This window comes from Trichosurus vulpecula, chromosome 2, assembly GCF_011100635.1.
Source record: "Trichosurus vulpecula isolate mTriVul1 chromosome 2, mTriVul1.pri, whole genome shotgun sequence".
In the NCBI taxonomy this organism is placed as follows: Eukaryota; Metazoa; Chordata; class Mammalia; order Diprotodontia; family Phalangeridae; genus Trichosurus; species Trichosurus vulpecula.
The window spans coordinates 239063740-239078142 of NC_050574.1; the positions used below are offsets into that span (position 1 = coordinate 239063740).

The 14403-nt window shown below is 40.1% G+C and overlaps 1 protein-coding gene across 1 annotated transcript in view; it reads right to left on the reverse strand.

Moving 5' to 3' along the window:
* The window catches only part of PDE1A (phosphodiesterase 1A), a 367894-nt gene extending 359655 nt beyond the window's left edge, over positions 1-8239 (reverse strand). The window contains exon 1 of the mRNA XM_036746309.1: positions 7832-8239. Within this exon, the coding sequence (XP_036602204.1) occupies positions 7832-7884 (53 nt within the window). The 5' untranslated portion in view covers positions 7885-8239. The remainder of the gene's footprint in view (positions 1-7831) is intronic.
* Between the last annotated feature and the right edge of the window lie 6164 nt (positions 8240-14403).

The window sequence follows — 14403 nt, forward strand, 5'->3', positions numbered from 1 at the left end:
CATTTTCTTCATTTTTAAAATGAAGAGAATAATGTCTTTCCTATTCAGGGTTGTTGTGAAGTGTAGAAAATGTACATGAGAAGTGTCTTCCAAACTGCAGATCATTGTGGAAATGTAAATTGTTATTGTTGGGCAAGGATCCATGCATAGTCCAAAAGCAAAGTCTGAACGTCACCCTCAGCTGTGTATGACTTTTTATGACCCCGTGGACCACAGAATGTCAATACTATCCATGGGAATTTCTTGGCAAAGAGTGGTTTGTCACTTCCTTCTCCAGGGGACTGAGGCAAACAGGGGTTAAGTGACTTGCCCAGGGTTACCCAACTAGTAAATGTCTGAGGCTGAATTTGAACCCAGGTCTTTCTGACCCTTAGTCCAGGGCCTTATCCACTGAGCCACCTAGCTGCCCCAGCTATGTGGAAACTTGTACCCCTTGTGTATTTAGTAATTGCCAGAGGCTTTAAGCTTTCACTATAATACATATGAATTGACATCAAAAATAAAAATCTATGTGCTATGACATTAAAAATATGTGTACTTAAATAGGTGATGTTAAAATGTATCCAGTGTTGACTTCTTTTATATGTCTCACCCCAGAAGGCTGTCTATATTACCTTTGATTAGTCCAGTGTTTTGTCAAGTTTTCCCCAGAGAGATACAGTTGTTCCTTGAGACAAAAACTACATAATCAATGGTTTATTCTTGTGCCTTAATATATGCTGAGCTAAATTCTCCTACTGTGATTTGAACCTGACAAGGAAAGCAGGAAGTCTTGGGTTCTAGACCTACCTCTGACATATGCTAGTTATGTGACCCTGGGCAAGTTACCTAATAGCTGAGAGCCCCAGGCAAGTCTCTAAAACTATACTTCATAAAGAATATATTGATCTACATTGGTAAAGGCAGTTTCCCACTGGGAGCTTTCTATATTGATGAAATCACAGATTCAGTTAAAAAAAGAAAAACATTATTTGTTAGATCCAAAATAGGCCCCATGCATGGGCAGATGGTTCGCACAGTAGAGGAGTGCCAGGCCTAGAATCAGGAAGACCATCTTCGTGAGTTCAAATCTGGCCTCAGACACCAACTATGGTGTGACTCTGGACAAGTGTCTTAACTTTGTTTGCCTCAGTTTCTTCATCTGTAAAATGAGAAGGAAACGGCAATCCTTTCCAGTGTCTCTGCCAAGAAAACCCAAATGGGGTCATGAAGAGTCAGACACAACCAAAAATATCCAAACAGCAACAAAAAAAATCTCTCTCGTTGCTTCACAGGTTCTAGAACTTAGGGTAATAATCCAATCAATTCAATCCAACAGGTATTTACTAAATGCTTACTACATGCAATGTACTGCACTAGGCATGGGGTATAGAAAGACAAAAGGGAGGCCAGGCCTTGCTCTCAAGAAGTCTATGTTGTACCAGAGGGATAAAACATGTAAAAAGATCAGTAAATACCCAATAACTTGAAAAGAAATAAAGGATTTACAACTAGGAGGACAGGAAAGGCTTCCCATATAATGGGTAGCATGTGTCCCCTTACAACCTAAGATGTTCGTAGAATGTTCATAGATGTTCATAGAATGTTAGATTGTTTATAGAATGATAAATTGAAAGCTGAAGGAGACTTTAGAGATCATTCAGTCTAACCCCACTTCCATTTTATTGATGAAGAATAAGGCCTGGGGAGGCTAAGGAACCTAACCAAGACCACAAAGCCAGTTAGTAGAAGAGCTGAGATTTGAACCCAGGTCATCTAACTCCATATCCAGTGCTTTCTTTCTTCTTCCCTCCACTGAAATATACTTTAGTCACTAAAATAGAAAATCATATACTTCCTATAAATTTCCCCAAATGTGCTCTGTATGACAGTGAGCTGGTTTCTGGGGCTGGGATTTGTAACTGGGCTGTACATGCTCCACGACAGGACCACATCTATGAGGAGGTAACCCCCAACAGTACATGATTTAAAGGTCACCAAAAGTCTAGGCTCCCTTACTGGATAATCACTGGGTATTAAGAATTCCTCCTGTTGGAATTGCTCCTTTGGCTAAGCAACACATTTAGCATAGAGTATTAAGTACTTGTCCTAGAGTTAGAAAGACAAGGGTTCAAATCCCACTACTGATACTTACTAGCTGTGCGATCGTGGACAAATTATTTAACCTCTCTGAACCACTGTTTACTCATCTATAAAACAGAGATAATGATTCCACCAGACCCTGTCTCAGAGGACTGTTAGGCACAAGTGAGAAAATGTGAGTATCTGTTATTATTCTCAAAAAGCTCCTGCTGAAATAAAAATTGATTGTGTGGCATGAATACCCCAATAGCCCACGCAAAACTGTTGAAGACATTAGATGAAGATGAGACGATTTACTCAGACACAGGGCCTTAAGAATTAGAACTTGAAGTGGATCCAGGTCTCACAAAGATCCTCTCCCAAATATGCTTTAAATGCCTGATGCCATCAGCAGCAGATTCCTTCCCTTTCCAAAAAGAAGTGAACTCATTTCAGCTCCTTTTGAAGTAATTTGACCCCACTGTGACCTGAATTTGGCCTATCAGATATCCTAAACCTTTCCAGTCTTCTTACGCCTTGTTTTTTCCTCATACTCTGATCCATTAACACTGGCATCCTTGCTATTTATTCCTCACTCGATATACTCCATCTCCTGACTCTAGGAATTTTCACTGACTATCCCAGCGTGCATGAAATGTTCTCCCTTCTTATCTCTGCTTCCTGCTTTCCCTGACTTCCTTCGTAGCCCAGCTAAAATCTCACCTTCTTCACAAAGCCTTTTCCAGTCCCCTTTAATCCCAATGCCTTCCTTCTGTTCATTACCTACCAATTTATCCTGTTTATATCTCGTTTGTACATGGTTGTTTACCTATTGTCTCCCCCATCAGACTACAAGGTCCTGGCAAGCAGGGCTTGTCTTTTGCCGTTCTCTGTATCACTAGTGATTAACACATTGCCTGGCACCTAGAAGGTGCTTAAAAAGTGCTTTGACTTGATTTCATCAAGCCTGTCTTTAGGCACAAACCCTGCCTCACCTAATCTCTGGCTTTTAACTTCTACATGATTATAGTAATAGCAATTTACATTTTTTGCGGGCACTCTGATATTTACAAAGTGTTTTCCCACAACATACCTGTGGGGTAAGTGAATCAGGCTGTATTATTCCCATTTTACAGATAAAGTAAGAGAAACTCAGAGGGGTTAAGGAACTAAATCAGAATCACAAAGCTGATAAGTGTCAGAGTCAGGACTTGAATCCATCTTCTGACTCCAGGACTAGAGCTGTTTCCATGACACGATATCTAATATGGGCTTTGTCCACAGACTTCCCAAACCCATGTCTCAATAGTTATTTCAGCATTAGTCTCCTTCTAACAGTGATGCCTTGGCCTCTTCCTTGTGGATTACCTCCTGGTACTGTCCCTTTGCTTCTTTATTTTTCCTTTTTTTGAAATGGCTCTCCCTGATCTCACCAAGGCTAAGAGTGTAGGGGCCACTCACGAACCCAACCTCACTACTAATCAGCAGGGATGTTTGACCTGTTCCTTTTCCAAACAGCCTGGTTCCTTCCCCACTATGGGGAGGCTCATTGTATTGGTGGCAGGCTTGGTACATACGTCTGATCTGCTGTGACCCCTCTATAGCTCAGGACTCCCAGGTTTAAGTAATCCACCAGAGATTGCAGGTGTGTACCACCACTGTTCTCAATGTGGCCTCAGACTTCTAAGAACTAGACTCTTACCCTCGCCCCATGAAGTGAGCTGTCTTAGTTGTCCTCTATCCTAACAGATGGTTCCAGGCCCTGCCCTCAGCTGCCCCTCACATGTTCCAGGCTCTTGGCTACCCTGCGGTGGCTCCTCCATTATATGTTATGGTAGGGAAAGAGATAGGTTTTAGATTCAGCTCTGGTACATTAACCCTGTGATATTAGGCAGATAATTTAAATCTAGGTGATCCTCATTTTCTTCATCTGAAAATGGCAAAAATCATCATTCAACTACCTAATTTGTAGCCTTGTTGTGAGGAAAAGTCTTTGTAAAACATAAAATTATACATATATAAATATATATATGCAGAAGCAGCTAGGTGGCACATTGGATAGAGTGCAAGTCCGGGAGTCAGGAAGACTCATCTTTGTGAGTTCAAATCTGACCTCAGACACTTATTAGCTGTGTCACCCTGGGCAAGTCACTTAACCTTGTTTACCTCAGTTTCCTCTTGGATAAAATGAGCTGGAGAAGGAAACAGCAAACCACTCCAGTATATTTGCCCAGAAAATCCCAAATGAGGTCACACAGACTCAAACATGACTGAACAACGGCAAAGTATATACACAAATATACATATGCATATATGTATGTAATATATGTGTATGTGAGAGAGAAGAATCCCCTCTAGGCTTTAGGTTGACCCCTTATGTGCTGGAAGCCATTCCAAATTTGATACTACAAGGGACTGGAAAAATGTGTCACAGTTCTGGTAAGTGAGGGTACCATGGGGGAACAGGGAACCTGGGTAGGTTTGGTGCCAAAGCCAAATAGAGCTTTCCTCCCAGTTATGCCTAAGCTCTGAATAGCATGTCCCTAGGGCCTCAAGGGAGCACACAGCAGCTATTTTAAGCCAACGAGTATCTGATGGGCATGCAGTACACCCTTGAGGGAACAAACAGGAAGTGAAAGTTGCTCTATTACCAGAGACTAGCCTTAAACTTTCTCCAGGGAATCATAGCTGGTTACTCTTATCTTACAAGACACTTTCCTCTTACTCCTGCTCCTCTTACTCCTCCTCCTCTTCTTCCTCCTCTTCTTTTTCCTCCTCCTTCACCTCCCCCTCCTTCACTTCTGCCACCTCCTCCTTCTCTTTTTCCTCTTTCACTTTCTCCTTCTCCATCTCTTCCTACTCCTCCTCCTCTTCTTTCTCTTCCTCCTGCTCTTTCACTTCCTCCTCCTCATGCTCCACTGCCACAACCAACTACATATAGTTCAGAGCCCATTTCACCCATCCTTACCTATCCACCTATATTCATCCTAAGGTTATTTTTCAGAAAGTCAAGAGTTTCTTTTCACGACAGGTTTAAACTATTCTCCTATTGCCAGTGTGGCATTTTTTGAAATCTAAAGTAATTCTTCCAGGCCACTATGATGTTATTTAGGAAACAGAAACAATAAGTTCAACCTAGGGAGTAGTATACTAACTGTATACCCATTTGTAATGGGTAAATTGAGGTTACAGTAGAAGGAATCTGGACCAGGAATCAGGAGACATAGGTCTCAAATCTTACATTTTTTACATTTTCTGTGCCACCATGGTTCAAATCATTTCACCTTTCCTAGCCTCAGTTTTCTTATCTACAAAATAGAGATAACCTATATTAACTTCATCATAATGTTGGGGTTGGGAGAGAATTGCTTCGTAAGCCTTAAAACAGTTTGTAAATTTTCGTTATTATTATTATAAACTTTGGTTCAGGACAGGGGAGGCGGAGGAAATCCTCTGAGAATCAGACTCATTATTTCTAGGAGACCAAGGAATGAATAAGGGCAGGCAGATGGCATGGTGGTTAGAGTTTTGGAGTCAGGAAGATTCATCTTCCTGAGTTTAAATCTGGCTTCAGACATTTACTAGCTGTCTGATCCTAGGCAAGGCACTTAAACTTGTTTGCCTCAGTTTCCTCATCTATAAGATGAGCTGGAGAAGGAAATGACAAACTACTCCAGTATCTTTGCCAAGAAAACTCCAAAGAGGGTCAGAAAGAATTGGACATGACTGAAAATGACTGAATGACAAATGAGGAATGAATTAAGCAATGTCCATCCCAACTGCCTCAGGCACCTAAATATCTAATAATGTTCAGTTGGGCAAATGGATGAAAGAAAAGTAGATGAAGAGCTAAGAGTCACAACTGTGCCATTTTCCTGAGGGCAACTGTGGATTTATGTAACTAAAATTCTAATTATAGCAGACTCAAGTCCTTTGATGGAAAGAAAGGAGTTAGGGGGGCATAAGAAAGAATCAAAGGAGTCACCATGCAAATTCTGCTAAGAATCATTCCAGCCCATTGTTCATACCTACTTTAAGAAAGAATGATATCTTCCTTATCCATTGTTTCCATACATGTGTATCTAAGAAGGAATAGATTAACTTGGAGAAAAATTTAGGTCTCATTTGATTTGATGGCATGGCAGATGGATTAGTAAATTCCAAGTAATATAGATGAGAAGGGTAATGGAACTAGCATTTATGAAGTACCTACTATATGCTAGACACTACACAAATATCTAATTTTATCTTCACAAAAACCCTGTGAGGTAGGTGCTATTATCAGCCCCATCTTACTGATGAAGAAACTGAGGAAGGCAGAGTTTAAGTGACTTTCCCAGGGTCACATAACTACTAAGTGCCTAAGGTTAGATTTGAACTGAGGTCTTCCTGACTACAGGTAAGTGCTCTATCCTGTTGCTCTAGCCTAGTGCTATCTAGCTGCCTCTCATGTTGATAGACAATTTTAGTCTGTTCTTCTGGTTGTATGAGATTTGATATATGTGTGTGTGTGTGTGTGTGTACATATATATATATATATATATGTATGTGTGTATGCATGTTTACATATACTCACATATCTATATTTACATGTAGTATATTGACTATACTTAGTGGTGTCTAGTTACATATAATACATTTCCAACATATTAGCCCTGAAACAAGCACTTATTAAATGCTTACAATGTGCTCCTCACTCTCTTCCACTGTTTTAGCTATCATACATATATTGTTATACAGGCATGGCTATTTGTGATACAGCACTCAGCTCTACATGGTCCAATCTCAAACTTTCCAATGATTCGAGCTCCCTGAAATTCCCTCTGGGAAAATCTATTATCCCATAATTAATTCTATATCAATCACCCGCAGGTTCAATTTGGATTTGATTGTCTGTACTACACTCATAATCCTGTTTACGATATTATTGTTTAGAAAGTAAAGTAGTGAAACATCTCAGGCTTATTCCAATTTTAATTTGTTTTAACTCATGTTCTAAAGGTTCAGAAACAAGTCCTGTCAGAAATACAGGTCCAGGAGTATTCTGTGTCATTCAATACTCAGGTACTAGAGACAATGCAGGTCTGGCCTTTAAAATGCATAGGAAACCAAGACAATGTATACATCAATGAGACCACTGTTATCACCTAAAACAAACAGCCAAGAAAGTTTAGTTCCAACCAACTAACTGGCCGCAGCTTCACCCATGACAGAAATCTTCTGTCACCCTGAAATCAACATTTTCCTGGCTACTTGTCCCATCCACCAACACGGGATGTGAAATCTACTCTGCAGTTATGAGGGCTGTGGATGTCAAGATTCTATCCCCACACACAAAGTGAGTGCCTCAGGAAGGTGCAGTATTCCAGGCGTTGAAACACTGCCTCCTGAATGTAATCAGTTCAATGAACCAGGAACAATATTTTGCATTTAGAGGACTGTGAAACCTTGGAGAATAGCAAGGGATTGCATAACATTTCAAAAGTTTCTTAAGCATTTTGCCATTCCTGGGAATGCATAGCTAAGATTAAGGGGAGAAAAAAGTCACCGGTAAAGATGATAGCAGAGAACGTGTACATAATTCTTGTCCATGAGTCCTGAATTAATCTAGTTACCAGTCTAAATTGCAAGCCCATCTAATGCGGGGCACTGTAACCAAATGTTAAACTTCTGACACATTCTGTTATTTTGCTTTGCTTTAGGATCCAAAAAGCCCTGAATTAACACAGAGAGAGAAGCTATTGCATTTGGCAGCTATAGCATCACTTACCGAAAGATCGGTCTTTGGAGATATTTTTTCTTGATGGTAACATGGTCATCCATTTAAAGGAGGAGAGTTAACTTCTTCCTGGAAACTACTCCAAAAAATCCAAAGAGGAGATTATCCTTTGCTACTGTGCTGCTAAGAGCACAGGGAAAAGAGGGATTTTTTCTCCTTTTTTTGATAGTTGGGGAAAACTTCCTCTCTCCCTGGCAGCTGAGCAATGTGGCCATAGAGGCCACATAAGACAGGCACGTTGCTGCACTCCCCCACGGAGTAGGGTGTGCAAAACAGTACTGAAGAGTCAAGTTGATCTGGGCAAGAGAAGTGTGCCGGACCCTCAGAAATGGAACAAGGAAAGTGGGAAACTTTGCCAAGTGTTACCCAGGTAGAAACACCCTAGGTTATTCCAGCCATGAGCCCACTTCTTCCACACGCTGGTCAAGAGTTCTGAAACATTAAGTCCCTCCCCGTCTTTAAAACATGCTGCTCTGAGGCTCAACTTTTTTTTTTCTTCAAAATAAAAGTTGTGCAGCTGGTTCAGCATTCCCATGTGAGTACCTTCAGAAAGTTTGTTCTGTGAAAATAAGAACTATATACAAATTAATGAAGATGGATGGATCAGGGTTGTGTGGCTGGCTCCGCTTCAAGAAATTGTAATTATTTTACAATCTGGCTTTTATTCACTCTGGAAGAAGTGTGGAGACGACTCATCATTTTTGGCACTCATAACCTAATAACCTACACTTGGCTGAGGTCGAAAATGCCATTTGCAACTGGTAGAAGTCTATGTGAAATAGACCAGAGCTGGAAAAGTTTAAAAACTAAGATTGCTCAATACAATGGGTGACACTACACCCCGAATGTCTGTACCCAAATGTGGTTTCAAATAAAAAAAAAAGACATTGCAAAGAGAGAAAAAAACAAACACAGACTGTGAAAACAGTCTGGCAAAATTGATTTGAGGCTTAGTATTTTTTAGGTTACGCAATGCAACTTGCATTTTGGTGGAAAGATTAAAAACTTAAACAAAAGAGGAAAGTTGTGTGTTAGTGTGTTTGTCAGAGAGACTGCTCAGATCAAAAGGAATTATGCCAGGGCTTGCTTAGGTGAATTAAGCCTCTCACTTGAGGAATTTTCTTCTGCCTATAGAGTAATCAAAATGATCTTTGTAGATTTAAATATAAATTATCAGCTATAGTCTCTTTTAGATCTGATACATTCACCATATTCCTATTAAATCAATATCACCATGAGATTCCAAGAGGAGATCTGATGCGTTTCAAAAGAATCAATTTTAAGATGGGGTAGAGCTCACACATGGTGCCTTAAAGGAGCTAAAATTTATGAATTCACAGAAGAAAATTTCCCCAAGTATCGTATATCAATATAGCTGGGTGATCCATAAAAATAAGAAAATTAATGTAAAGTTCATCTAGACAGATCCTCATTTTACAGATGAGGGAAATGAGACCCATAGAAGTTAAGTGACTTAAGGTCACACAGGTGATAAGAGGCAGAACTGAGACTTGAATCTCGGGTTTTCTGACTCCAGGTCCAGCAGTGTGCCAGCTGAAGCAGGCGGTCACTCATCAAATCACTTATGTCATTGTGGTTTATGCGCTGGCAATCTGAAGACTAAGTACTTTGGCATTTCCCAAAGATTTCCACACATAGCAGGTGCTTTGGGCCCCCTTCAAGGAGAAAGAGTGACAGGGGAAGAAAAAAGGATAAGATTTGAAATCAGAGGACCTATGTTCGATTTCCATCTCCAGTTCTTATTATCTCCCTCATTTGTCAAGTAATTTCACCTGTCTAGGTCTCTGTCTCTTCATCTGTAAAACTTGGGGTTTTCAGTGCTTCTATAGTCTTTTCTAGCCCTAAATTTATATTCTTAATGGAATTGCCGCCTGAAGTGTCTTGCTATTTTCTACTAGAGAAAGGAAGGAGTCTCTGTAGTATAACACAAAAGGTATTAGACAGGGAAGCAAGAAACTGAAGCCCCAAATAAGAGAACAGAGGGTAAAGGAAGTAGCTAACTGCCTCTCAAGTCCCTTAAGTCAGGCGAATTATGCCCAGTGGCAGCTACTCAGGGGCTGCTAGGTGACAGAGTGGATAGAACATGGGGCCTGGAGTAAGGAAGACCAGAGTTCAAATACAATCTCAGGCAATTATTAGCTGTATGACCCTGGGCAAGTCACTTCAACTCTGTTTGCCTCAGTTTACTCAACTGTAAAATAGAGATGATAATAGCCTCTATCTCGAAGGATTATTATATCAATTGAGATATTTGTAAAGCTCTTAGAATAATGTCTGGCACATAGTAGGCATCATATAAATGCTTATTCTCTTCCCTTTGAAGATATTGGATAGACTTGTGTATGGGATCTCAGAATCACTCATCTTCAGGAATTATGGAGAACTAAAGATGGGCAAATGTGCAAATTTTTTTATATGGACAAAAAGCAAATTCTGGAAACTACACAGTTAAACTTGACCTTGATCTCCTACATATAAAAGTAATACCCCTCTTGACCATTTCCTCCAACTTTCACGTTCACCCACAGATTTGGGCCCCTAAGGGGTGGCTCTCTAGTTGTAAGTTAAAATCTAGCTTCAGATACTTACTAGCTGTATGACCCTGGGCAAGTCACTTAACCTCTGTTTGTCTCAGTTTCCTCATCTGTAAAATGGGGATAGTAATAGCACCTACCTCCCAGGGTAATTACAAGGATCAAATTAGACAATAATTGCAAAGAAATTAGCCCAGTCCCTGGCACAAAATAAGCACTACGTAAATGTTATATCATCATCATCATCATTATCATCATCATCATCATCATCACCATCAGAACCATCACCGTCATCAGAATCATCATTAGTATAACTCTGTAGATGACTATTCCTACTATGGTAGCTCACAAGCCCCCATTGGTTTGTTTCCAATTAATAGTGAGTGAGTAGACTTAAATAGTGTTTAGCAAACGTATTTACTAAGGTGGTATCATTAAAAAAGTTGGTATAAAACATTTTCCCCGAAGCCCGGAATATACTTTCCCACAGTTATACACAGCATTCATCGGAGTAGTAGTGCAATGGCAATGAGGACAAAATGTGGCAAAACATCAAAGCCCTTCAAAGCCCAGAAGGATCACTGTCCTCTCAATTTTGAAACCCGTGAGCAAAGTCTAGTCACTCCCATGAAGTTATGTCTCCTTTACGCTTTCACTGAAAGCCAGGGTTCTCCACTCCTATAAATAAGGTATCTTATGATATTTCCTCCCTCCCCACCCCCTTAACTTAAAACATAGTGTGTTATCCTGTATTCCCTAGCAATGAAATTCCTTGAGCAAGCCTAAGGAAAAGTAAATGTGCTGATTTCAGAGGCAACAGGCAGAGAAGTTGGAAACCTGTACCACCTTCTGGACAGAGCCGAGTAAGAAGACTGTAAGCTTGAACTCATGTGATCCAAGCTCAGCTTTGAAGCATCTCTAGGGGTCTGGCATTTAGCAGCATTGCCCATTCTTCTTATCTAGGGACTGAGGAATCTCTTCTCAAAAGTGACACTTGGGGCAAGATGGCAGAGAAAAGGCAGCGACTCACCTGAGCTCTCCCCTAAACTCCCCTGAACACCTTTAAATAATACCACAAAACAATTCCTGGAGCAGCAGAACCCACAAAAAGACAGGGTGAAATAATTTTCCATTCAAAGACAAATTAGAAGGTCAACAGGAAAGGTCTGCCACACTGGAGTGAGAGTGGAGTATAGTCCAGCACAGGCCACTCCAGTAGAGTCCCAGCCCCAGAAAAATAGGAGCATGCCTTGGAAGCCACTAAATCAGCAACAGGAGCTGCTGCTGCTTCTAGAGCTCTCAGCCCATAGATAGTAAGGGGACTGAACAACTGGTCAGATGGAGATTTCAGGGGTCTCTTTGCTAGCACTGAGGCAGGTCTCTGTTGCTTTGCCCATACTTGGATCTGGGTCACAGTCCAGAACACTACCATAGCAGAGCTTGCAGCCACAGTAGAGCAGGGACCCTGGTCACAGTTCCAGAGCAGCAAAGAGTGCTTGTGGCCACACACAGACCAGAGCACAGGCCAAGAGAGTAGCAAATAGCAAATACACCTGTCCTGAGATCATACCACCTTGGAAGAACTGAAAATTTACAGGTCCTTAAAAGTATCTCTGAAAACAGCTGCACAAAATCCCTGAAGCTTGGGACAGTGCCCTCTCCACCCTCGATTCAGAACCCTACTTTAACAAAGAATTAAAAGTCAAGAAATAGGCTGGGAAAATGAGCAAACAACAGAAAAAATCTGACCAGAGAAAGTTTCTATGGTGACAACAAAGATCAAAACACATACTCAGAAGAAGATAACAAAGTCAAAGCTCCTACATCCAAAGCCTCCAAGAAAAATATGAATTGGTTTCAGGCCATAGAAGAGCTCAAAAAGGATTTTGAAAATCAAGTAAGAGGTAGAGGAAAAATTGGGAAGAGAAACAAAAGTGATGCAAGAAATTCACGAAAAATGAGTCAACATCTTGGCAAAGGGAGTCTTCCTGACTTCCTGATATGCCAATAGAAGGGAGGGCAGATTGGGGGAGGGGGTAGTCAAAAGCAAAACACTTTTGAGGAGGCACAGGGTGAAAAGAGAAAGAGAATAAAATAAACAGAGGAGGAAATAGGATGGAGGGAAATAGCTGGCAATAGTAACTGTGAAAAAAATTTTGAAGCAAGTTTCTCTGATAAAGGCTTCATTTCAAAAATAAGATTCATTCCCCAATTGATAAATGATCAAAAGATAGGAAGTTAAAATGCTCTAACTCACTATTGATTACAAAAGTGCAAATTAAAACAATTCTGAGGTACAACCTCATATCTATTAGACTAGTTAATAGGACAGAAAAGGTAAATGACAAATATTGGAGAGGATGTGGAAAAAATGAGACAAGAATGCACTGTTGGTGGAGTTGTAAACCTATTCAACCATTCTGTAGAGCAATTTGGAACTATGTCCAAAGGGCTATAAAACCATCCATACCCTTTGACCTAGCAATAGTACTATCCCAAGTACACCAAAAGAGATTTAAACAAAAGGAGAAGAACCTATATGTACTAAAATATTTACAGCAGCTCATTTCTGGTGGCAAAGAATTGGAAACTCAGGGGATGTCCATCAATTAGGGAATGGCTAAACAAATTGTGCTGTGTTATTGTGACGGAATGCTGTTGTACTGTAAGAAATGATGAGCAAGACGCTCTCAGAAAAACCTGGAAAGACTTACATGAGCTGATGCAAAGTGAAATGTACTGTGTACAGAGTAATAACAGCAATATTGTGAGATAATCAGCTGTGAGTGACTTAGCTATTCTCGGCCATATAATGATCCGGGACAACTGTGAAGGACTTACGATGAAAAATGCTATCCAGCCCCAGAGAAAGAACTGATGGTATCTAAATACAGATCGAAGCATATTTTTTTTACTTTATTTTTCTTGAGGGGTTGTTTTTTTTGGTCTGTTCTTTTACAACATGACTAATATGGAAATGTTTTGCATGACTATATGTGTATAACCTATACTGAATTGCTTGCCTTCTCAATGGTGGGGTTGGGGAGGGAAGAAGGGAGAGAATTTGGTCAAAGTTTTAAAAATGAATGTTAAAAAGTGTTTTTACATGTAACAGGGCAAAAATAAAATACTAAATTTTTTAAAAAGTGATACTTGGTCACATAAGAACAATGTGGTTGATAGACCATGAGCTTCCTCCAAATCACTATGTTAACCACCCACCAACAGACCTCAGATTTCAATTCAGATATACAATTCATGTCTGATGTACAGCAATGACATTTGGCAGTTATACCTTCCCAATCTGATGTGCAACCTACATCTTTAGACAAATACTATTAATTCTGTTATGGTCTCTGCATATAACAATCAACAAGCATTTATTAAGCACCTATTATGTGCCAGGCAAATTGCCATGTGCTGGGTATACAAATACAAAGAAATACTCCATGCCTTCAAGAGCTTATATTCTAATGGGAAAGATGATGATGATGATGATGATGATGATGATGATGATGATGATGATAAACTAGTATTTATTTAGCACTTTAAGGTTTACGTGTTATCTCACAACGATCCTATTATTATTAATATTATTATTATTAATTGTTCCCATTTTTAAAATAGGAAACTTAGACTATGAGACATTAAATGATTTGCCCTGGGTCACACAAAATAGTAAGTGTCTGAGCCTGGATTTAAACTCTTGAAGATGAGTCTTCCTGGCTCCAGGCCTGGCACTTTATCCACTGTACCATCTAGCTGCCCGAAATAAGCTTTAAGGTACCTTCAAACTCTAAATATATTATTATTGAATATAATTCACCAAAATGGAATATACGCAATTCCATAATCTAATGAAATCCACCTATCTTCTCAATAGCTTTGCTAGGGGCCTACTTGAGCTCACATAAGAGACCACACCCTGGATGTTAACTCTTTGGTATTTGAAACTTCTGCTCTAGGCCCCCACTGCCTGGATTGATGACTGTCCCTCCTGGCCCAGTA